The 26,711-nt window shown below is 33.3% G+C and overlaps 2 protein-coding genes across 6 annotated transcripts; both read left to right on the top strand.

Annotated features, from left to right (window-relative positions):
- Nucleotides 1-6,998: 6,998 nt before the first annotated feature.
- LOC111888042 (uncharacterized) lies at nt 6,999-18,712 on the top strand. 5 transcript variants are annotated; one of them, XM_023884155.3, is made up of 3 exons: nt 7,061-7,452; nt 16,946-17,020; nt 18,495-18,712. In XM_023884155.3, exons 1-3 carry the CDS (start codon nt 7,364-7,366, stop codon nt 18,637-18,639), a joined length of 309 nt encoding a protein of 102 aa, XP_023739923.1. In that variant the 5' UTR covers nt 7,061-7,363; the 3' UTR covers nt 18,640-18,712. The 5 variants fall into 5 exon arrangements, 1 of the variants encoding a protein (XP_023739923.1); XR_002849009.3 differs by lacking the exons at nt 16,946-17,020; nt 18,495-18,712 and adding exons at nt 10,250-10,390; nt 10,469-14,187 and having other exon boundaries at nt 7,062-7,452; XR_002849011.3 differs by lacking the exon at nt 16,946-17,020 and having other exon boundaries at nt 6,999-7,452.
- A 3,504-nt stretch (nt 18,713-22,216) lies between these two features.
- Nucleotides 22,217-25,035, top strand: LOC111888032 (serine/threonine-protein kinase BRI1-like 1). Its single transcript, XM_023884147.2, has 2 exons — nt 22,217-22,509; nt 24,631-25,035. The coding sequence occupies exons 1-2, from the start codon at nt 22,230-22,232 to the stop codon at nt 24,849-24,851; spliced, it is 501 nt and encodes a 166-aa protein (XP_023739915.1). The 5' UTR covers nt 22,217-22,229; the 3' UTR covers nt 24,852-25,035.
- The last annotated feature ends 1,676 nt before the right edge of the window (nt 25,036-26,711 follow it).

The following is a 26,711-nucleotide window of genomic DNA, read 5'->3' on the forward strand; positions in this document are numbered from 1 at the left end:
TGAGATTTTTTTTAGTGTAGGTCAAATGATTCAAAAATATTATCAAAGGAGAGCTCTGAACTGGGTTTTCCTGATCATCTCTATCCTTATTTCTGTTTATTTCGTTTTCATTTTTTGGCCATTTTAAAACTTTGTCAGATATTAAGAAGTTATGGAGTGTTGTTATTGCAAAATCATGAACTATTGAAGGATACTTAAAGTAAGTTTCTTCATTTTTTTCTGTCTATCCACCCACTTGAATCGTTTATATTAGCTACAAACAAGTATAAGTGCTTAACCTTTTTTTTTATAGGATCAACAAATGAAGGATGGCATTTATCTTCATCTCATGAAATGTTTAATAAAAGGTATATGTATTTATATGTCTAATTTTCTTTCTGAACACCATGCGTTTGATGAAATTACTCCATACAAACATGTTTATTACTACCTAATTTACACACCAATTGTTAATGTGAATTATTAAACCGTTTGATGAAATTACTCCATACAAACATGTTTATTACTACCTAATTTATACACCAATTGTTAATGTGAATTATTAAACCATACATTCAGTGAATTCGCATAAGGCAAAAGACAGAGGTGTGTAATTTACACACCAATTGTTAATGTTTATCAAATTGTTTTTTAGTCATCAAGAAACGTGGGCATCTAATAGTTAATTTGATAAGTTATTTTAATTTGCATATTCTAAGATGACTTTGGAATTAAGAATATTCATTCATTTTTATATTTTCAAAATAAGTAGATTTTTGATCCTTCGGCAATTATACCATCTTCGTGTGAGTTGAATTTTGGAACGTCAGCATACGTCATTTCTTAACCTGATAATATTACAAATTCAAAATTTAGGTTTTATAATGCAAAGTACCACTACTAGTGGTGCACAAAAAACCGGTTCGGGAACTGAACCGCCTCATAGACCGGTAAACCGGTTAGACGTGAACCGAATCAAGAAGAACCGATCCGGTTCGAGAACCAAATCACCGGTTCGGACAAGATCAAGATTATAGATGTTGGGACCGGTTTAGTGGGAACCGATTTATAACCGGTTTTAGAACTGTCCTCATCACAGCTCCTCATCGCCATCGAACATCACCGTCATCACCTACCTTCGCCATCTCCACCGGAACCATAACCATAAGCCACCTCCTCCCATGCATAGGAACTAACAAGAGCGTGCAACTACTTTTCTACACGAAACCTCCACTTTTCTGTTTTCTTACTGTCAAACTCATCTGTCTATTTTGATTTAAATCGCCAAAAAAAAGGAAACAAAAGAGTTCAATGAACCGGTTTGAAGGACCAGTTTCCTCCCGAACCGGTTTTCGAGTAACCGAACCGGTTTACAAAGTTCATATGTTTTTATTGAAGAACCGGTTTAACCTTGAACCGGTGTTGACCATGTTGACTTGAACCGAACCGGTTTGGAAGAAAAACTGGTTTGTGCACCCCTAACCACTACTAATATGTTAAAAAGGAACTTGGTAAATATGTTTAACAATATGTGGGCTTCCATGTTCCATATACTTTGCTTTATAAATTACAAACCCATGGTTTATTTCATATCTTAGAGGTTACATAGTTAACATCATGTAATTCTACCAACCTCTTAAACCTTTTATGTTTATGGTTTATACTTTAGACGTTATATAATTAACATCGATAAATTTAGATTTTACTATTCTAAATATTTATCAGGTAATCCATTTCATATCGATCACCATTAAGGATATCTTGATCACACATTGGGACATCTTGGGGAAGGGGGAATAGGGAATGGTTCATTAACTATTACTTGTTCCAAATTAGGGTCATCACCGAGACTTTGTCCAAAACAGAGTCATCAATCACACTCATCTGTAAGGATTTGTTAAAAATAACTGGTATATGTATCTATTTTTGGTTGACTTGGCTTATGGAAAGTGACTATAACCTTTTATGTGTCATCAATGACTTAAGAGTAGCTTAATGACACGTTTAAGTAAAATTCAAGCTTCATACTATACGAACTAGTTTCCTTCCTCCCTTTTCTAGCTCTAATATATTATTTTCTATTTCTTCAATAACAACTTTCATCATTGACATTAAGTATGCTTGCAGATAAATGTATTTTCTTTTACATGCTTTTGAAAAAAAAACCCACCGTAATAAAACGGTGTTGTGAAGTAGTTTGACATTCCTCTATAGAAAAACAAAATTAACCTAATAAACACCAAAACGTTAGAGGATTTAAGTACAAAAGTTCGAATATCACTTACCGTAAAACTTCAAGCACACTATTGTACCTAAGAGAGATTTAATTGTTTCATATTTATGACCATCTCCAACCCACTTCAAATTGTTCTCCCAAAAAATGGGGCAAATAGTGTTTCTTTTCCAACGTTACTCTATTTTTTACCCCCAAAAAATATATTCATAATATATTTCATTATTCCAACTTACATAGACTGTCAAACACACCCCTCTACTAATTTAGTTTTAGCAAATATATAATCTATATTTTTTTCATTACATTAATATTAAATACAAACGATTATATTTATAATAAACTTATAAATAAATATTATACATGCATTTATAAGAATATTACACATACACACTTTTAAATAAATATTAAATAAATAAATAATAGGATTGTCACTTGGTTTTTGTTAGATTATTATTGTAATATATAGGTTAACTATATGTTTAATAGCATATGTTATCGTGTTTGTAATATATATTTTAATTTACTAAACTGCACAAATGGTCCCTGTGGTTTCCTCAAAATTGTCATTTTGGTCCAAAAAGGTTTGGACTAGCACTAAGGTCCAAAGTTTTCATTTTGTTGCGAGTTTGGTCCGATTTGTTTTGAATTTTTTTTAAATGACGAGTTTGCCCTTCATTATTCATTTTTTTATTTTTTTAATTACTTTAATGTTTTCTGATTAAAATAATAATAAAAATAAAATTAAACCCTCAACCCCTCACCCTTCTATTATATTCCCTGCTACTAGACCCCTTCTTCTCTATTCTTCCTCGTCCTCCAGTAAAACCACCACCACCGGTCAACAACGCCGCCACCGGTCCTAAAAGCATCACTGGTTACTACCGCCACCACCCTTGATTTTCCGGTCAACGACACCACTACCGGTCAACACCCCCTCTCTCTCCCTCCATCACTTGCCGGTAAAATGTGAACAACCACCACTTCTACATGACGGAGTCGCCACCATACCTCTCTCTCTCATGATGAAACCACTCTCTTCTCCAGATGAATACACAAACAAAATTCGGAAATTTAACATACAAAAACACATACAAAATCCAGAGATTTTCTAACACCAAATACATACATCTGTTCAAGATTCGATACATGAACAAACTAGGTTTCAAAAAACTTGAAGGGGGGCTCCGCCGCCGGTACCTCAACCAACTCTGAAGCTCCAGATCTGCAACATCTCTACAGCGCCGCCAATAACTCTGTCGAAGACGACACCATCATCTACCTTCTTGCGGATCTGAAAAGACAATGGAGATTTGTTCAAACTCATCGCTCCAATCGATCGTTTAGGGTCTCCCTACCTCGCCATATCGTTCGTCATGGTTTAGATTTGACGGCGGCTAGGGTTAGGGTTCCCAAACGGTGGTGGAGGCTTTCACATATGAGGCTTTTCCTGTCCAATGTTGGTGGAGGCTTTCAGATCTGAGGAACGGCGATGCACAAGAGAAGTAGAGAAACGAAGGCGGCGAAGATCCGGGGTTTGCTGAGGAAGATGGTGTCGGACCTCCCTTCTTCGAGTTGCAGATCAGAGTGGCGGTGGTTTTGAGTTGTTAGGTAGTGGCTAAATGGACGACACTGATGGTGGTGCTCCGGCAAAATGGGTGGCACCGACAATGGTGCTCTGGTAGCAAATGAAAAGAGAGAGAAAGAGTGTTAGTATGTTAAAAGTGAGAGGGTGGGTTGAAGGTTTAATTTTATTTTTTATTTTTCTTTTAATCTGAAAACATTAAAGTAATTAAAAAAAATAAAAAATAAGGGGCAAATTCGTCATTTATAAAAATTCATAAAAAATCGGACCAAACTCACAACAAATTGAAAACTTTGGACCTGTGGTGCTAGTCCAAACTTTTTTGGACCAAAGTGGCAATTTTGAGCAAACCACAGAGACCATTTGTGCAGTTTAGTCTATTTTAATTATAAGTTTTTGTAAAATACGTTATCGTTTTTTAAAATTTCAATATGTATTTAAATTTTTATATGATTTTGATGAACAAAAAACAAACTTTATATTTATAATTAATTAATATAATTTAATATATAACAAAATATTATAACTATTAAATATGATATATAAATTATAATTAGATGGTAAAAATGAACTAAAAATGTATAAATATATAATAGAGGGACTAAAATTGACAACATAAAGTTCACCCCATTTTTGGGAGAAATGAATAGTACAACACCATATTTGGTGGAATACTATTCATATCCCCAAAATGGGAGAATAAATGGGGGAAAAAATGGAGAATAAGAGTGGGTTGAAGATGCTCTAAGTTGCATCATCGTGTTTTTTTATAAGAGAGATTTAATTTGTTTGACGTATACAAATGATCAAAAAGAAAGATTAGATGAAGAAGATGAATGGAGTTTTCTTGGGGGGGGGGGGGGGGGGGAGAAGATAACAATATATTAGACTATTAGATATTGATTGATAATAATGACACTATGTTAAGAGAGGCAAGTAAAAAAGACAAAAAAAATGCTCTTATGTAAGGAGCATTTGAGGAATTTTAATGGAGGGTCATTATCAGTAACAACCAAAGGGATCAAGCATGTAGCATTTTGAAACCAAGAGGACAAACCATGCTAAATTTTCAAAAAAAATGGACTTAAATTACAAGAAAGTGCCAACCATATGGGCCAAAACTGTAATTTACTCCAATAACTAATTATAAAAAACAAAAGAACAAAATAAATAGAGTAAATTACTAAACTCGTCTTATGGTTTGGTCAAAATTGCACGTTTGGTCCCTAATTTTTTTTTTTTTTTTGTACTTGGATCGTCGCTGTGTTTCGATTTTGTTGCATTTTTTGTCCCTTACATACATAAAGTTACGGACCAAATGTGCAATTTTTACCAAACCATATAGACAAAAAACACAACAAAATCGAACCATAGGGACGATCTGAGTGCAAAAAAATAGATTGGGGACCAAACGTGCAATTTTGAACAAACCATATGGATGATTTCAATAATTTTACGCAAATAAATAAATAAATAAGAAAATGATAAAAGGAGAATAAAATGGACATTTTTATGGTATTTAATGTTTGATTGTAAACATTGTTTGTAGGACCATCTTTGCAAGAAAATAAAACTATGAGAAATGCTAGTGTTAGATATTGATTGATAATAATGACACTATGTTAAGAGAGGCAAGTAAAAAAGACAAAAAAAATGCTCTTATGTAAGGAGCATTTGAGGAATTTTAATGGAGGGTCATTATCAGTAACAACCAAAGGGATCAAGCATGTAGCATTTTGAAACCAAGAGGACAAACCATGCTAAATTTTCAAAAAAAATGGACTTAAATTACAAGAAAGTGCCAACCATATGGGCCAAAACTGTAATTTACTCCAATAACTAATTATAAAAAACAAAAGAACAAAATAAATAGAGTAAATTACTAAACTCGTCTTATGGTTTGGTCAAAATTGCACGTTTGGTCCCTAATTTTTTTTTTTTTTTTTGTACTTGGATCGTCGCTGTGTTTCGATTTTGTTGCATTTTTTGTCCCTTACATACATAAAGTTACAGACCAAATGTGCAATTTTTACCAAACCATATAGACAAAAAACACAACAAAATCGAACCATAGGGACGATCTGAGTGCAAAAAAATAGATTGGGGACCAAACGTGCAATTTTGAACAAACCATATGGATGATTTCAATAATTTTACGCAAATAAATAAATAAATAAGAAAATGATAAAAGGAGAATAAAATGGACATTTTTATGGTATTTAATGTTTGATTGTAAACATTGTTTGTAGGACCATCTTTGCAAGAAAATAAAACTATGAGAAATGCTAGTGTTAGATTTTTTAAACTTGGATTTAAACTCGCACATACCATTTATATAATTTACTATGTTCTAAAATACTCGATATCGTTTAGCCGATACATGTCATATGCTTGTACCTGACGTCATAAGAAACACCACCTTAAGTCATATACTTTTATATAACAGGAAACATATATGTTCACATATAAAATTATAAATTATATACAAAATTATCATGGTTCAACCAATATGCATCATATGTTTGTACCAGAAAAAACACCATCTTAAGTCATATATTTTTATTTTTATATAACAGGAAACATATATGTTAATATATAGAATTATATACAAAATTGTGTGATGCATTAAAAATGCCATGGTCTCACCCTAACTTATAAAGCTTGAAGCTTCCTCATCTTATTTAGAACATTGATACAAATATACACAATCAAAACCATTACTTATATTTTCAAAAACCAACTTTCTTTCTAGTTTTTCTAACTCGTATTCTTTCCCAACAAAAGAAAAAAAAACATCACAAGTTCAACCTAACAATAAAATTGCAAAAAAATAAGTAATTTACAAACTAAGAACAAAAAATAAACTTATTTATGAAGGCATCATTGCTAAGAAAGAAGATGATTTCTTCCCATGGGAATGATAACCATGTTTTTAAGGAGCAAAAAATATCTTATTTAAAAAGATTAAAATACTTAAATTTCTAAATATAAGAAGACTAACCACAATTTTAGGATTTATTTATTTATTTTTAATACAAATTATATACATTCATACCCTTTAAAACCATTTTTTCTTTTCTTAAAAACATTTTTCTCTACTTTTGTCCAACAAATTCTGTTTTTAGTTGTCATATAAATCGAAAAAACAAAAAACAATTATTATTCAAATTTATATAGATAAAACAAAATATATCCCAATTTTTTTCATTTGATAATAAAATAAGAAGACATTAAAAAAGTTAACCAAATAAAATCACATTTCAATTTTCTTAGAAAATAACCCATCCCAACTTCTTGCTGCGTTACAAAACAGCGCATTAGGGTTACCATCGTTATCAAAAACAATTCCGCCGCATACGAGAGCGAATTTGGGGAAGTCATTCATTCTACATTTCGCCTCCAGTTATCACATAAAGCACATGAAATCAGTTGAATTAGGGCTCAAATCGTATGATTCTAGGTCTCAAATCGTATGATGTGTTTATAAGAAAGTGTGCTATTGTGGCATCGTTGTTCGATGTGAATGCCTGTGATGGAGCTATGGATTAGAAGAAGCTGCTTATTCTATGGCCACCGGGACTTTGGATTCGAGTGACGCAAGCTTTTTTTTTCCCTTGTCTAATCTGGAATCGCAGGTCGTAGCTTTTCAAATCAGGTAAACTTTCTTTTACTGTGTTATGATTTCAGTATATTAGTTGTTTGGATATGAAGTGGGTTGTTTCTTGTTTTTCCTGTTACAATTTGATCAAGCTTTTCCAAGAGTAGATGGAAAACATAATGTAATGAGCTCGTGGACAAAGTAATTGTTCCTCAATCTTCCTTTCATCATCCATCAGCTATTAATGCCTTTTTGTTTTGTCACTTGCTTCCTGATGGAGTCCTATGAAGATACACTTGCTTTATATTCCTGGAGGAAAACATGGATATTTTTTAAAAACTTTTGACATATAATAAGAATAAAATCTTGGTAGTCGTGTTCTAAGGTACTTGATGCAAATTTGGCACTTAAAGCACAACTTATAGGTATTCAAATATTTAATAAGGAAAATGGGAGTAGAGTGTAGAAGGAACATGTTTAGGTCGAGCATAGTCGATATACACACATTCTTTGTTGCAACTTTGGCTTAGAATTTACATTTGTGATTAATGAATGGATGAGACACACATGGTGAAAAACTGGACCTACTAGATGGAGGATTGGAGGTACATAATATTCTAATAGGATAATAATGTATGCCAAAGGAACAAAAGAACCTCAATGAAAAGTGTGGTTATTATTATCATACTCTATTTGCCTCCTCTTTCTAAGCATTCTATTAATGAGCACATATCCATGCTCTTGGGACAATTGAACTGACAAATAATCTTCAAGTGGTTCATCACGCCACCTCGGCTGCTTTAGACAACCAAACACAAACACACATTAGATAAAGGGCAAAAAAAATCGTAAGACAGATAATTTGGTAAAGGAAATTTTGGATAACATTTGAAGCTTTGTCTTATAAATATTTTTTTGCTAAGCTTCTCACATGGCGTGATTTTCTTTTATATGATATGAAGGCCTAAGAGATACCGTTGATGAAATGGACTTAGTGTGATGCATCATAACTTTCTTTAAAGAAAGTGTTGGAATGACCTAAGGAATAATGTTATTTACTTTTTGGTTTCACAGTGCTTTTGGAGAGTGACTAGTATTATCGGCTCTAAAAAAATGATGAAAATTAGGATTGACTTTTATTAAACATAGATAATAATAATGCAACATTAGAATTTACAAATTTATACTTTGATTAATATATATATATATATATATATATATATATATATATATATATATATATATATATATATATATATATATATATATATAAAAGTTAAATGGGTTGACGCGTTGATAATTTTTACCCAACCCATTTAATTAAATGGGTTAGACGGGTTGACCCATTTAATAAGTTAAATGGGTTAAAAATCTCAACCCAACCCACTAATTTTGAGTTGGCTTAGCGGGTTTGGTCGATTTTTGCTAGCTCTAGGTATCACAAAGATAATATTTTCCCTGTAAAAATGCAAAAAATTAATCCGTTTTTAAACTAAGATAAAAATACTTCAAAAACCATAAGCTTATTTGGTGGAAACGAGAATGGTGCATATGGATATGTTAATGCTTCTGATAATATTCTAGAATCATGGGATATTTTTTCCCAACCGGTCTCAATAAACGTAAAAGTTATGTTGAAGTCGGTAATTGCCAATACATTTTTGTAACAATCGTCTTTTTTCTTATCTCTATATAAATCTTGTTTCTTAACAAGGACAACATTATGCATCAAAGTGTCATCAAGTGCACCAACCGCTCATTTAAAAACCCGTCATATCCTCTTGTCGTGTCCCTAAATGTTTGGATTCAAATTAAAAAAAGTTGTGACTATAATGTTTTTTGTGAATGACGTTATTTTGTCCAACACATCATGAAAAAATTTATGACTTTTTTGATTTAAGTGTTTGAAATATGCTCAATCACGTAACATTGATTAATGACCGATCATTATAAAAAACATAATCATCTTTTCCTCAACTGATTCATGTTTGCTATCCTTTAACGAGTAATTTACTCTAAAATGACAACATTGTTCGACAAAAGATTCATGGGACATGTGTAGTACTCCAACATATTGTAGAGGATTACGTTTCAATACCTCTGATGTGTATGCTAGATGTGTATTCTAGGGACATGCGTAGTATTTCAACATATTGTAGAGGATTACGTTCCAATAACTCTTACGTGTATTCATGTCCCGTCATTTTTGAATTATTGTCCCGCACTCTTCCAAAAATAGCGGACATATAAATATATTAGAATTACGAGAAGTAGCTTGTAATCGTGATTCATTAAGAACCCATTAATCAACAAAAGGAGAACTTTAAAACATAACATTAACCAAAATTTAAGTGGCAAAAAACATAACATTAACCAATATTTAAGTAAAATAAAATATAACATTAACCAAAATTACAGTAGCAAAAAACATAACATTAACCAAAATTCAAGTAGCAAAAAAACATAACATTAACCTAATAGTTCCAACACAAACAAAAAACCCTAACCAATAGTTCAAACACAAACAAAAACTTATAAAAAATTGTTCTAACATAAGCAAAATCATCGGACAATCTTTCCATCCTTTAGAATCCTTTAACCTGTACCAGTCATCTCGATCCATTCTATTAATATCTCAAGATCATTGAGCAAATTTATCCACATCTCTCACATTCATGGTCCCTCCAAAAATGTGATAAATAACACAACATAGATGATGTATCAGGATTAACTCAAACAACTCTAACATCTCTAAACATTGATGAGCTGTATGCTCCATTAGCCCCTTTAATCAAATGTCGTAGAGCTTTTTACATATCAAGTGTTAAATCACTAACGTTAATAGAAGCTTTAGGTGAGGCACCGAAAGGTGGATCTAGTGAGGCACTTGTTGCTTGAGCTCTAGGAATTGATGGTTTAACCCTTTTGTTGAGGTTGCCAGAAGGTGAAGCACCAAAAGGTTTTGGCTCAGGAAAAGGCTCACTAATTGTATAAGGTGTGTGTATTTTTTTTTAACATTATTGTATATAGTTGGCAATTATTCTTATATTACTTTTCTTATATTGGGCTTAAGGATATCCGAAGGTCGCTTACTTGAAAACTCTCCCATTGTCGTTTCCAAAGCTTTGATGGCAATAGTGTTAATGGTAATCTCAGGTGGACCTCATCCCAAACAACATCGGGACATAGATCCTCTTGTGATATCCAACCACTTCAACTTACAGACACCCATTCTTTTGCCATAGATGATGAACCCTCTTTGATGGAAATAATGTCACTGGTAATCTCAGGTGGACCCCATCTCAAACAACATCGAGACATGGATCATCTTCTTGTCATGTCAAACCACTTAAGCTTATGGATACCCTTTCTCTTACCATAAATGAAGATGATGACACTCCCCATCATACCAGTGAACCTTTTCCTGAGCCACCACTTTCTATTGCTTTGCCTTCCGGTAACCCCAACAAAAGGGCTAAACCCTCAACTCCCAAAGCTCGAGCTCCTAGTGCCTCACCCGATTCACCTTTCGGTGCCTCACCTACATTTTCTATTAGCGTTTTGACGATTTAGCACCTGATATGTAAAAAGCTCTATGACATTTGATTAAAGGGCTAATACGATATATAATTGCTCAATGTTTAAAGAAGTTAAGAGTTGCTTGAGTTAGGCTTGCTTATCACATTTTTGGAGGGACTATAAATGTGAGAGAGATGTGGATAAATTTTCCCAATGATCCCGAAATATTAAGATGATGGATCGAGATGACTGGTACACATTTAGTAGTTCTAAAGAACGAAAAGATTGTCCGATGATTTTGTTTGTGTTGGAACCACTGTTGAAGGCTTTTGCTTGTGTTAGAACTAGTGTTTTTTTTTTTTTTTTTTTCTTTTTTTTTTTTTTTTAAAATTCTTGTGTTGGAACACTTTGATTAATGTTATTATTATTATTTTTTGCCATTTGAGTTTGGTTAATGATATGTTTTTTGCTAATTGAATTTTGGTTGATGTTATGTTTTAAACTTCTATTTTTGTTGATTAATAGGTTCATAATGAATCATGATCAAAATATACTTCTTGTAATTCCAATCTACTTTTATTTCCGTTATTTTTTTATGACGGGTGTGAAATGAGTGCGAGACAATTACTTGAAAATGACGGGACATGAATACATGTTAGAGTTATTGGAACGTAATCCTCCACAATGTGTAGTACTACACATGTTACGTGAATCTTTTGTCCAAGTATGTTGTTAACATGTATCGATTGATGTAAAGATTGCTTTGTTTTTTATGATAATTGGTCATAATTAATTTTACGTGATTATCAAACGGAGTTTTCAACATTCAAAGCAAACAATTCATAATTTTTTTCATGAAATGTTGGACAAAATAATGCTATGTATAAAAGACATTATAGTACCAACTTTTTTTAATGTGAATCCAAACATTTCTAGACATGATAAGAAGATGACTGATTTTCAAATGAGCTATTGGTGCACTTGATGACACTATGATCCATTTTATCCCTGTTAAGAACAAGATTTATAGAGATAGGGGAAAAGACGATTGTTATCAAAATGTATTGATAGTTTGTCACTTCAACATGATTTTTACGTTTATTGTGGCCGATTGGGAAGGACTAACACATGATTCTACAATATTATCATAAGCATTAGCAAATCCACATGTATTATTTTTGTTTCCACTACCACCCAAGTTTATGGTTTCTTAAATACTTTTATCTTAGTTAAAAAACTGATTATTATTTTTTTCTTTTTACCGAAAAATATTATCTTTGTGATGTCACGTATGCTTACATTCGGGGATTTATGGTCCCGTATCGTAATGTGATGTATTGGCTTGAAGATTTTCGTCAAAGATGTACATTAACCAATAAAGTAAAATTTAACTATGCACATGCAAAACTTCGGTACATCATCGAGCGTGTTTTTGGTGTCTTGAAAGCATGATTCCCTGTACCGATTGATGAGTATTTTGCACCATAGTGTCTTGTTTTGAAATGTGTTCGTTGATGATGATGAAGACAAGGTTCCAACACATGGAATGAGTTATTATAAAAAGAAAAATTTTGTTGTTGAAAAACTTAAGGTGTACGTCGACACACGTTCTTTAAAACCATGAATACTTTAAGCATTAATGATCAACTCTTATTTGCAACTTTTCATAGTTAGACATCTAGACATGACTCACCGTTACACTACTAATTAAAAATGGTTTAATTACATATATGGTTAAAAGAACAACTAATAACTTCTGGTGTTACTAAATAAAGATTATACTTCTCATAACATTCACATAAAGAAAAGTCGATGATGTAAGTTTTCAATGAAAAATCCTTTTGCTTAAGCATTTAATGCATAATGTTTGTAGTTTTGGTAATTTATGCTAAATAACAATGTAATTAGATTATTGGCAACATATATTAAGTTTGATCCAAAATAGCATTCAACTTGCATTTTTTTTTTTATCGTTTATGGCAACATGAAACCCTCATAAAATAATATGTAATAACTAGACAACGTGACACCTAACAGCTAACACATATACTAGGTTATATTTCGGCTCCTTATACTTTTACCGGTGAATGTTTATATACCTGAGTCCCAAATCATTTGCACAATTTCATGAGAAGAGGGAGCTACTTTATTAGTTTCATAACTTGAGAACACATTCTCTTTGGGCTTTTTTTCCTAGTATATGTTCATAAACTGGAGTCTTTTATGTTATTTCCTAATATGGGTTTGTAGAAAATTCCAACTAAGTGCAAACAACTTACTCAACACTACAAATAATATGTTAATAACCAATATGAAGTTGACTAGAAAGTTGATGACCAATATAGTGCTCCTGAATATAAAGTTAGTTGCTCAGATAGGGACATCATATGTGGTGAATAGGACTTGAAAGTGGATAGTGGTGCCTTACTTTCAGCCTTTCAGGCCGTCTCTTTATTTTCTAGTCGGTATTTATTAATAATTGTTAGTATACATATATGGTTACTTCTTCATATGTAGATGTGAATGTATTGTATACTAAGCCTCCAAAAGATAAGGAGGTCGGGTCTTATAAAGAGCAATAATTTTATCTTTTTGAGTAAGAGTCACCACCACTTACAGCCCCTCACCTACTTATTAACCCATATTTGTTTTGCAACCATTCAAAAAACATGAACCCATGAAGAACCACTCATGGTCTAATTCTTTTTATCATATCACTTCAAGAAGCGAGGGCTATGGGGACGACACATATTGTTCATATACACCGTCATCATAACTTCATGGCCATGGCGTCTTTTGTTGTCGACATGTCATAGTCGTATGTAAATTTTTAGGGATGGCATATCATCGTGATAGTTTTGTCGCTATATCTTTTTAAGAAATAAAAAAGACAGATATGTATTGACGACGTGTTGCTATAGATTCAACTATAGTGACGACATGTTATGGCTATATGTTGACCTTTGGTGACGACATGTCATGCTTGTAGGACAACCTATAGCCACAACATGTCGTCACATCTTGTCGTCACTATAGTCATTGTACAAATGTATTTTTTGATCCTCTTTTTTGTGCATTTTACCTGGTTTTTCAAACGCATTCCAAAGTAAAATTAATAACAAAAAACTTTAACATATTATAAAAACTCAGTTTAGTTATAATACAAATTTTATACAAGTGGTTTATCAAGTCAGTTAAAATATCTTGGGAAATTGTTTTAAACTTTCATAAAATGTAACCATACTACCTAATTTAATTGTCTTCGTCAAAACTTTGTAGATCATCGCTTTCATCATCTTCTTTATTAATCCGATTGTTTGGAACTTAATGTAGTGAGGGATCAAATTGGAATTGAACCGGTGGTATTGGTTGGTAGTTTGGATTTTTAGACATCGTCGTTTGTTAAAATGTTGTATTTGTTGAGTGAATCGTTGAGTTAACTGTTGAAGTTTTGATTATTTTTTTAAGTACTTGGCGTGTAATGAAATATACATGTTTTAGTTTCTTACCAACACCCTGTGTATGACTACTCCAAGAACCCGTTTGAGGCATTTACTTCATCGCCGGCCATTTTTCTATACTTATTCTCAATCTTAGCCTTCAATAAGTAAAACAATAAACGTACATTAATATATTTTTACTAAATCCTGCAACATAACAACTATAAAAGGGACAACCTATTCAATTATAAATAATAAGAATAACAATTTTCAAATTGCAATATACCTAAAATAATAGAAACATGCTTATGATAACAACCTTACCGTACACTTAATTCGCTTTAAATACAAACATACATGCAATAATCACAAATCACAATAACCTTCAAATAACAAATCCAGTTTGGATCGCAACATACTTGAATGCAATATATGCAATCTAGTTTAAATAGCAATATCAACAATGTACTCTAAATTACATTTCAATACTTAACAAAAAATAACAACATATTAAGGCATACAAACCCTACTTTTTTACTTACCCGATAATCTTGCACTCGGAGGTTATGCCATCCATGACCTTTCTTATAGTGATTGTTCTTCCACCCCAGGTTATACCATCCACGATTTCATAGAATTCATAAATCCTTAAATGATATTAAAAATTCTTATTTCTTTATGTCGTTTTGGTTAATAGGATTCACTTCTATGAGCACTTTGATTCAATTGCTTTGCTCTATTTTTTTGTAAGAAAATGCGTTGAAAGGACCATGCGTCAATGCCTTCAATTTATTGGTACAATGTGAGGACAAATATTTTTGTAGACGGTATACCTGGAGAAAAATATATGATTGATGCCTTAAAATAATACTATACTTTAATATAAATATATAATGAATTCATATATCATTGAGAACATTAATTAGTCTTATAGTATGTGGTCGGTTTTTGGACTGGAATTTTGAAAGGCAATACTTTAAAATGTAATAAGTCATTCGTTTGAAGTCGGATTAACATAATATTTTTCCAAAATGTATTTTACTGTTTATATTTCATTTTGTAACCAGTATCCCAAAGATGACGTATCAAAGTTGAAAGTTTTTTAGCGTTTCGGTATATTGCATAATCTGTGAAATATTTTAAAATGTTATAACTTATTCATTTAAAGTTAGATTGATATGATATTTTTTCCAACATATAGTTTACTGTATGTCCTTCATTTCAGGCTATAATTTCATATTACTTGGTTATATATTCAATAAGTTACAGTCCCCAACATATTGCAACTACTATATTGACTTGTACCATACTCATTGCATGTTGTATCGGTCCAAGTACCAGAAAAGCAACACTTGCAATATGCTTTAGCGGTCTGGTCCATGGTCCATTGCTCCCAAACTAGTTTTAGTTTCAGTACAGTTGAGGGCAATGCTCACCGCTAGTTCAACTAAAGGATTGTTCGAATGGACCATTACATTTTCTTGAAGCTATCATCGCAAACAAAAATGGTTCCGCTGCTACTCTTTGAGCAAAATGGATGGTTAGGTTTCTCGATGGTGTTTAGGATTGCAAACTGATTTTTTTTAAAGATGTTTGGATTAGTTTTTATGGTAAAAACATCAATAAGTTCAAAAATGTTTTGCTTAAAATCTTCTTTTTAAAGCTATTATGATAAAAAAATTTAAAATGAATTACAAAAAAATGATGTTTTATAAGAGCACCCAGTGTTGCAAAACTCGGCCGAGTACTCGGCCGATTACTCGGAATCAGCCCTCCACCGAGGCGAGTAATGTCAACTCGGCCAAAAAACTTGGATTTAGTCAAAATCGGTCAAAAATCGGACAAACTCGGTCAAACTCGGGCCTACTCGGTCAAACTCGGCCAACTCGGTCAAAGGGTCAAAATTGTCATAAAAAGAGAAAAAATTAAGAATTTCAAGATTAATATGTATAATGCACTTAATGATTTATTATTTAACACAAACATGTGATTATTACTACATATATATCTTAAATTTTCAGTAATTATCCACGTAGTGAGACAATTACGTGTATTTCAGTTTTTATGTATTCACATGTATCTAATTTTGGTTATATATTTCAATCAAATTATGATTTTAACTTATGATTTTGACATATATAATTTTCTAAAAAACATTTCTACATGAATTACCGAATCCGAGTACTCCCCGAGTACTCGCTACTCCCCAGTCGGCCGAGCAGGTACCAGGTACCGAGTAGCGAGTTCTACAACCTTGAGAGCACCTATGACGGGTGTAACATCTCGATCCTTGAGGTATGGAATTTAAAGTAAAATATGATTTTTGGGTGGGTTACGACATGAAGGAAGCACTGTTGCGTCGTCGCGATAAAAGAGAATAATCATTGAAGTGTCACAACGTGACACTATGCTGGTTACGACATGACACCTAATCAGGGGTAAACCCTAATTTTCGAACTTGGACCCTATTTAAAGGAAGTGAGAGGCTAGGGTTTCCTTCACCCTCAACCTCTAAAACCCTCTTGAGAAACCCTAATCCTTCTCTTATGTTTTTTTTAAGTTCATTTTGATGCTTTGGATTGTTTTTGAAGGAAGAAGAAGGCCTTGGAAGTGTTAAGAGCATCTTGGCAAGCTTGGGACTTCATTGTGGGCATCTCTAGACCTTTGTAAGTGTCCAAGATCCAAACTTTATGATTCTAGGTTGCTAGATCTAAGTCATTGTCCCTTTATCTTCAAGTCTAAGCAAGTTGAAGTGATAGGATTCCATAAAGTTGACAACTTTATGGATCTTTGAAGCCATTTGAGTGTTATATGGTTTAGATCTAGAATTTGATTATGTATTAGACCCATGTATGATATCTTTGGTGATATTTCTCCATATTTAACCTAGTTTAAGCCTTAGACTCACAATAAGCATGCATAACTTAAAAGCATCGATCTTTAGATAATATAGGACGTCAGGAAGCCTTTTGGGAAGATTGGATAGATGCCTTAATGGATTGAGAGTTGAATCCATTAAGCTGAGAAAGCTCGTCCTCACGATGTAACAGTTAGAGATTTCCCGATTACTTTGGATTGTTTATGTCACGATGTGATGACCTGGTTATCACGACGTTATGGTAGGGATGTCAAAAAGTCCCGTGGGACCCCGATCTCGTGGGGGCCCCGTCCCGTATGGGGGCATTTGTTGAAAAAAATCGGGGACGGGGGCGGGGGCAAGGTTAACCCCCGTTTTTATTTCGGGGGCGGGGGCGGGGGTTGGTAGTCCCGTCCCGAAACCCCCGTGGGGGCCCCGTTAACAAATTATATAAATTGACATATATTAATTATATAAGTATAATAAACAATAAAATAATTTTTACGTATAAAAATTCAACAAAAAACATGTTTTTAAGTTGTTTGTAACATGTAAAATTATGTTATAAATATATATTTGTTACCCAAAAAATAGTTTCTTTTAGCCCAAACAAGAACTTATTTTAGCCCAAATAAGTTAGCCCAAAATCAATCGGGGGCAGGGGAACGGGGGCGGGGGTCAGAAGGGGAATTCGGGGGCGGGGTGCGGGGGTGGAAAGGATGGAGATTTCGGGGGCGGGGGCGGGGGCGGGGAAACGGGAAAATTTTGGGGGCGGGGGCGGGGGCGGGGGATGCATTCCCCGTCCCGTTTGCCCCCGTTGACATCCCTACGTGATGGTAGCCTGGATCGAGACTGAGTTGGACCGTGATCGAGTTGAGACCGGGATGAGTGCGTTTCTCACGATGTGACCATGGGCTAGTCACGACATGAGGGTCAGCTAATGGAGATGTTTGTTGTTGGTTTTGACCCTGGCTTGTTGAGATGTGTTGACTTTTGCTCAAGATTGCTGGATTTAGAGTATAAACTAAGGTTGGACCTTGTTTGATTCGTTAGGTGTGTTGTAGCACCTGTTGCAGCAGGACATTGAGATGTAGTTTATTTGATTTCGTAAGACATGTGAGTCTTCTCACTATACTGTGTAAGATGCTAGTTGTCTTTATGACTCTTGCATTGGTATGTTTTGTTGGGCCCATTTGTATGTTAGGCACGTATGTATGGTATGTGGTATTTTGGGGAACTCACTAAGCTTTGTGCTTACAGTTTTTGTGGTTTGACATTTTCAGGTACTTCCAGTTCAAAAGGGAAGAGCTCGACTTGACTACACAACATCCCCTTATGATTTTATGCATTGATGACTATTGTTTTACTTTGATGATTGTATTATATTTTGCTATGGTTGATTTTGGAACATGCATTGTGTGGATCTGATGGTTGGAAAAATGAACAATTTTATTAGTATTTTTGGGATGTTATAGTGGATGCTTTCAATTACTTTGCAAAACATGGACAGTGTTTGAAAGTCACATTGGCTAAGTTCTTGCAACAGCTGAAAGTCTTGCAACCATAAATAAGTGGGAACATCGTTACTTTATGAATTATGATGTACATTTTTAAGGTGTATTATGCTATACCACACATGCATATATAATATATAGTAAGTATAATCTGTTTTAGATATATTTTAAAATTATAAATTAAAAGTGGTAATTATAAAACCTAATGTGACATAATTGAAAGATCATTAGTCTTGTACTAGCCTTGCACTTGTATTGATGTGAATAGTCTAAACATTTTAGAATCTAATCATGAAACCAATGAAAACACTTTTAAAAAGTGATTTTTCGAATTTCTCAAACAATGTTTTTGAATTGTTACTTTTCAAGCCAATAAGTTTTTGAAAGCCATCGTCTCACCTGAACCACCATTACCGGCCACAGCTCTGCTCGGACACTCCACCATCGGTTACACCATACATCGGCGACTATAGCGACTCTAGCTCTGTCCAAAGCTGGTGACAACTTGATCTCATGTACTTGTTTTTTACTCCATCTCACAGCTTCGATTGTATTAAGTTTCAATTATGAACTTTCTTGTGTGTTTATTAGGCAGTGTCGAATTTTTTGTCGAACAAGCTTAGGTTTAAAATTTTGAATTGAACATACTGAGTTGTCGTTTAAATCAAACAGAGAGGGATTTCCGAGTTTGAATTTTGATGTAGCAATTTGCTAAAGTTAAATAGATGATGTTTATTTCTTATATCTGATTTTGAGAGTGAGTTTATCATTATAATTGATGGTAGATGTTGTTTAGTGATTTTGTTTAGCTATTGTTGATTACCTATGTTTTTTGATGTTGTTTTTGGTAGATGGATGCTAATGTCATATGAGACATTATTTATAATGAAGATCTCTATACAATCTCTCAAGTTGCTGTGCAATGGAATGATGAGTAACAATGAAGTTGATACAAAAAGGCTTGGATCGAAAAATAGAAAGAAATTAAACAGGTGTTTGGGAATTGGGAAAAATCTTATTTAGCTTTACCAAAATTTCTATGTGCACTTCAAAAGTGCAATCCAGAGACTATAGTCGAGTGGTGTGTTTTGAGATCAATCGATGTGGAAACCATGGAATTTAGATGTATTTTTTTGGGCCTTTTTCTCCTTCTATCAATGAGTGTGCACATTGTTTGACCGGTGATTAACATTGATGGTACACGAATTGGTTTTGTAGTTAAAACATCCTACCTAAGAATTGGTTTTAATTTAAGATGTTTGTTGGTTTTTATAAGAAGTTGGTTTAGATTCAAATAAATTGTTTGTTATAATCATGTTTGTTAAAAATTTGAGGCAAAAAGTAAGGTTAAATTAAAAAGAACTATACCTATATATTTTTTAAAAAAAAATACCCTTATAGTCAAAAACTCTAAGTAATCAAAATGTTCATATGCAGTGGAATAATCCAGTAGGTGTTGCCATAATCTTAGATCAAACCAAGAAGGCCCTGCATCTAGTAAAGTACTTTGATTATGCTAATGTTGGAAAGATAAAAGAAACAAGCTTTATTAGTTTATTTAAACACAACAAATTAAAGTAGATGGAATAGAATATAACTTTTTTCATCTTCTTTTTGCCTTTAACTTCGCCTTGCCAACTACTCTCTAGTGGACTCCTATCAAAGAGATACACTTGCTTCTTCAGCTACAAACCCCACAAAATTTTAATCAAATATCTTTTCTCTAATATTAAAAGAAATATAGATCAATTATTTAAACTTCAACACATAATAAGAATGAAACCTCAATGAATTTTCAAAGCTGGGATTCGAACACTCGGTAGCCTTGTTCCAGGGTACGTAAGGCTGACCTGGCACTTGAATCACAAACATATACATTAAGATGGTAGCTTATAAGTGCATCCACAATATGAGACCTTTTTGTTGGAGTTTTTTCATAAAAAAACTCATTTTATCTCCAAAATACTGGAGTTTTTTCAATTTGTTTTTTTGTGGGACCCTTGTATAAGTTGTATATATGCAATTGGTTGAAAATCTATGGATCCCACCAAATCATTGAAAAAGCTCATACCAAAAGCTTGTTAATTAACAAGCTCCATGAAAAAGCTCTTCCAATAGCTTTTTTAAATTTTCATGAGCCTTTTGGGGTGAAAAAGCTTCTATTATGGGTACTCGAATATTTAGTATTTGTGACTTCATAACCATATTCAAGAAAAAAAAACACCAAAAACTAAAGTTGAATATGAATAGGCGCATAATACTTAGACATCATTGTATCTATAAAGTGTGCCTTTCACATCATATACTTAGACATCTCTCTAAGAAAAGGGTCATACTCATCGTAAGTATTGGTAACAACGATATCTAGAAAACAATATTCTTTAACTGTTTGTTGAATCTAGATTATGTTTAGGAGTCAAAACATGTAACCATGTATTATATATTTCATTTTTAGGATATGTGTTGCATATCTAACCTTGAAATATGTTGAAAAACACTTCCTTTTTTTTCTTTGTTGTTTCATTTTGTTGATTGGCAAATAGCAATAGGCATGTAACTCGAGTCAATCAAAGTGAATTGCTAACATTCAAATAGTTTTTTGAAACTTTGATATATGATTTTGATTTAATGGATAAAAAACATTAATGACCCTATTTGAATTAAATGAAAACTAGTTGTATTTATTATTGTTATAAAAGTCTATGAATATATAAGGCTGAATCAGAAATATACTATGCACATAACTTTGGTGTTTCTTTCTTTAGATGAAAGATTGTATCTATTTATAGAAATCAATGACATCAATACACACGATTGATAGATATTGTAGCCTCATACTTGAGAGGTCAATTAAAGTGAATATGTTGCCTTAGCACACTTTTCCTCTTCATCTCTATTTTCTAGTTGAAAGACGTTCATTTTGATTTTGATTTTTTTTTTCTTTTCTGTTGAATAGTGGGTTTATGTTTCTGTTTAATTAGATTTTTTTCAATTGATATCATAAATTATATATGTATCCGCTTTACTAATTGATTTTTATAAATCTGTTTAGGTATGAAATACTTTGGAGGATAGGATGAAGTATTCTTGCTATCTGGGCATAAACATAAATTGTTTAAATAATGGAGGTGGATTCATTAAATAATTGGTGTTAAATTGGGGGGTGAATTCAACGATTGCTCTTATTTGTTTGGATTCGGTGAAGGTTTTGTACTGTGTCATGATAATAGTTCTACAATTAACCATAATTTTATGTAACATCGCTTTTAAAGTCTTTAAAAATATAACAAGATTGGAAAAGATATATATAATGAATACAAATACAAATTGACAATACTTACAAGACTTTTGAACGAGTCTTTTAGTTATGTTATAATTTCATGGAAATTAAGTATTGTGTGGCCCACACAAGTAGGAGGCCACTCACACGATTATAAACCCTCATGGGGGCAGTTCTTACTTCATATACAAACCAAAAATCTCCCAAGATTTTCATTTTACAAAATGAATCCTTGTCTTTTTTTACTTTTCTCACTTCTCTTGCTCCTTGTGACTAAAACTGCTAGCCAATTGGGAGGCGATTATAGAAATGGTGTTACGAACAAGTGTTTGCATAAGGAGAGGCTTGATCTCCTTCTTTTCAAAGCTTCCCTTCATGACCCCAATGATACTCTCTCTACATGGAGATCTGACGAACATGATTGTTGTAATTGGAAAGGAGTCACGTGCAACAACCAAACATGTCATGTCATAGGGCTTGATATTTCCGGCTCTAGTCTTGGAGGTGAGATAAACAATTCATTGCTTAACTTAACTTATTTGAATCATCTTGACCTTTCTAGAAATTCTTTTCATGGAATCATTCCTAGTTTCATTGGTTCCATGACTCGGTTAAGGTACCTTAACCTTTCCTATAACTCCTTTCATAGAACCATTCCTCTAGAGTTTGGAAACCTCACCAACTTGCAATGGCTCTACCTTGGATCTGTTGGAAGCTATAGAGTTGATAATCTAGAGTGGTTGTCCCATCTTTCTCATTTGGAGGAACTTCAAATGGATGAGATTTCATTAGCCAAACAAAATCATTGGGTAGATGTAACTTTGAGTCTCCGGAAACTATCACTTTTAAGTTTAAAGGGATGCGAGCTCTCATAAGTCATGTATCCATATTCTTCATTTCTCAACTCTTCTTCATCTATTCATTCCCTTGATCTCAGTGATAACAATCTTAACTCATCCATGTATCGTTGGTTGCTCCCATTAACCAGCAATAACCTTCTCCATCTTTATCTCTCTAGCAACATGTTAGATGGGATCCCTAAATATCTTGGTAACCTCTGTGGTTTAGAAAATTTGTACTTCAATAACAACTCCGTTGTTGTCAAATTTCCTGATTTTCTCAACAACTTGTCAGGATGCACATCGCTTACATTACGAGAGTTGTATGCTCCAGGAAGCCAACTTACAGGGTATTTGTCCGATGAGGTCCAAAAGTTTTCATCCCTTGAATACTTGGACTTATCTCATAATCACTTAATTGGAAGTATAAATGAGAAACTATGGGAACTACACAGACTTAAAAGGCTTGACTTTTCTTTTAATAAAATTAGAGTTCCTTCCACATATCACTTGTTAAGCCTCTATTATGTAGAGTATTTTGATCTGAGGTCTTGCAACATAGGGCCTCACTTCCCTAAATGGATTCACACACTCAAAAATCTTACACGTCTTGTTATTTCCAATAATAGTATTTCAGACACAATTCCTCACAAGTTTTGGGACATGTGGCCTTCTCAATTAGAATATTTGAATATCTCTTCCAACAACATAAGCGGGAAAATACCAGATTTATCATCAAATTTTGCTAGTGGTTCGGTGATAGATTTGAGTTACAACAAGTTTTATGGCCAAATACCGAAAGTCTCTTCCGCTTTAGCATCATTAGATCTTTCTAGAAATAACTTCTATGGAGGGATCTCCTTTATATGCCAAATTGTTGATGGGTTCTTGACATTTCTTGACCTCTCTCATAACTCATTAATCGGACAACTCCCGGACTGTTTGTGGAATTTTAAAAAGCTAAAAGTTCTTAATCTCGGACAAAATAATCTTATTGGAAGGCTTCCTCCCTTTATTGAATATCTGATCAATCTCAGTGTATTGTATTTATACAAGAACAACTTCTTTGGAGAATTGCCTTTGTCTTTAAAAAATTGCACGAGTTTAAAATCGTTGAATTTGGGGGCCAACAAGTTTTCTGATAATGTGCCTGTCTGGATTGGGGAAAACTTATCAAGGTTGTATGTTCTTATTCTAAGATCAAACAACTTCTTTGGAACCATCCCTTTACAATTATGTCAATTAGTATATCTTCAAATTTTGGACTTGTAAGTGAACAATCTCCATGGAACCATCCCCTCATGTTTGAGTAATCTTACAAGCATGGCTCAAAAAGGATCCTTACAAGATGTACAATTTAATACAATTGTAAGAAGTGGGGATACACATATACAGGACACATATGTTGACCATGCAATTATTCAGTGGCATGGAGATGAACGTGAATTCTTTAGCATTCTGAAATTTTTGAAGAGCATTGACTTGTCAAGCAACAATTTAACAGGACAAATACCATATGAAATTACCAATCTATATATATGGCTTGATTGCCCTGAACTTGTCAATGAACTCTCTATTTGGAGAGATTCCACGCACAATTGGTGAGATGAAAAATCTTTTGACGTTGGATTTATCTAGAACAATGTTTCAGGACGGATGCCATCAAGCATGTCTCAAATGAGTTTACTGAATTACCTAGACGTGTCATTTAATAACTTGTCGGGGAGAATCCCATCTAGCACTCAACTCCAATCTTTTCCCCCTTTAAGATACAATGGAAATGCAGGACTATGTGGACCTCCTCTTACCGAAAAATGTCCCGGGGCTGAAGATTTAAAAGTACCACCCGTCGTTGGAGAAAGTGAGGGTGATGCAGAAGGCGTAGATGAAGTTTGGGGATGGTTCTATATTGGTGGGGGGACTAGTTTTGCTACTGGATTTTGGATAACATGTGGGGTTTTACTTGTGAACCGTCGTGGAAGACATGTTTTTTTTTCAATGTTATGATAACTTCAAAGCTTGGGTCTATATGTAGGTGGTGGTGTTAATTTCAAATTTGCAAAAGGCTAGAGAGACGTAAATTTCTCTCTATTTTTTAGTATATAATGTAATTTGACAGGGGTTCTAAGTCCCCGGTATCAATAAATTTGTCACTAACACGATGGGTGGCCATTTTCCCCGTGTTGTATGAAATAAGACATCCTACAAAGTTCCTATATTTGTAGCATTCAAAAATAAGCTTAAAATTAGACCTGCAAAAACACCCGAACCGACTGGTATAGGAAAGAATTGGTTTGATACGAATTTATTGGGTTTTGAAATCAAACGGGTGGTTTAGCATTGTCTATATATATATATATATATATATATATATATATATATATATATATATATATATATGTGTGTGTGTGTGTGTGTGTGTGTGTGTGTGTGGACAACGCTATTCTATGAGAATTACTAATAGAATAAGTTGTTTAGTAATGTGAATACGTTCAACCTTACAAAAATATCGTCATTTTCATGCATTCTCACTAATTTTTATTCATTTTTTGTTCTCACGCATCGTTTTTTACTTATTTTTATTCCGACAAAATACGACTCAATAGACATTCTGACAACATTATGACAGAATGAGAACAATAATAAAAAGTATATAATAACTTTATAGACGGTTTAATTAGTAAGAATGTATGATAATGACAATAGTTATGTAAGATTGAACGTATTCATATTATGAAACAACATATTTTTTTTGTCATTCTCACAGCACTGTCCACACATCCGCACAATAGATGTCAATCCACATTTGAACCTATATATATATATATATATATATATATATATATATATATATATATATATATATATATATATTACATGTAACCGGATTGGAACCGGTTTTTATTAAACTAGACCAAAATCCGTTTTTTTCCTTAAAAATCCTTTATTTAATAGAAAGTTGTTGTTTCCATCTATCAATTCTTGAACTTGTTGTAGGCTTAGAAAAGTTTATGCCAGATAAATACTTTTTTAAAAGAATACCAGAAAAATGTTATTTGAACCCCCTGAACAACCCCAAATGGTTTGATGTAGGTGTTTTAATTGCTATCTTGCTACTTTGGATGCATGGTGACAATAGTCTTGTAACATCCCAAAAATTGTAAGGTAAAAATTTCATTTATAATTAAACCATAAACTCTATTTGGCCTTTTCAATCATTCGAAAATATATCAGAATAAAAATAGTTATCAGAGTACAATCCCAAAATCATAAAGTTGCGGAAACATGGTTGGATGCAGTGCAATCACGTCGGGCCCTTCCTTTTGTCTCGAAGTATCTGAAACCATAAACATAAAACCGTAGGTACAAAGCTTAGAGAGTTCCCCAACATACCACATACCATACATATCAAACATACAATGGGCCATGCCCAACAACCATCAGGCCCTGCTTGGAATAGATTTGTCAATAACATGAGATGGCCCCACCTCATCACATTCATCAGGCCACGTCCGACATTCATACTGACACATAAAACACACGCAAGAATCATTAAGATAAATAACATACAATACACTCATCAGCCCCCTCCTGGCATCAGACCCCGCCCGATACATGTATCACATATCATACATGCAAGAGTCACACAAACAACTAACATCCTAATCTTAATAAACCATGGTCGGCATTGGTGCCTTTGGCCCGCCAAACACAGTGAGGATTAGGAGACTCACCTCAATCCGAGATAAACCAAGACACATACGTTGTTGCCACCTGAAACCTCACACTGGACATAATCAAATATCTTAATCAATAATTAAGTTCATTTCCAAAATCCAAGGTCCAATCCATATTTTATACTTCTAA

The sequence above is a fragment of the Lactuca sativa genome, chromosome 5 (assembly GCF_002870075.4).
Source record: "Lactuca sativa cultivar Salinas chromosome 5, Lsat_Salinas_v11, whole genome shotgun sequence".
Lineage (NCBI taxonomy): Eukaryota > Viridiplantae > Streptophyta > Magnoliopsida > Asterales > Asteraceae > Lactuca > Lactuca sativa.

Coding starts and splice junctions, on each gene's coding strand:
- LOC111888042 (XM_023884155.3), top strand. CDS start 7,364: ATGGCCACCGGGACTTTGGATTCGAGTGACGCAAGCTTTTTTTTTCCC. Junction 7,453..16,945: donor GTCGTAGCTTTTCAAATCAG/GTAAACTTTCTT, acceptor TTGTTTTTGAAG/GAAGAAGAAGGCCTTGGAAG. Junction 17,021..18,494: donor GTGGGCATCTCTAGACCTTT/GTAAGTGTCCAA, acceptor TGACATTTTCAG/GTACTTCCAGTTCAAAAGGG.
- LOC111888032 (XM_023884147.2), top strand. CDS start 22,230: ATGAATCCTTGTCTTTTTTTACTTTTCTCACTTCTCTTGCTCCTTGTG. Junction 22,510..24,630: donor TTCCGGCTCTAGTCTTGGAG/GTGAGATAAACA, acceptor ATGGAAATGCAG/GACTATGTGGACCTCCTCTT.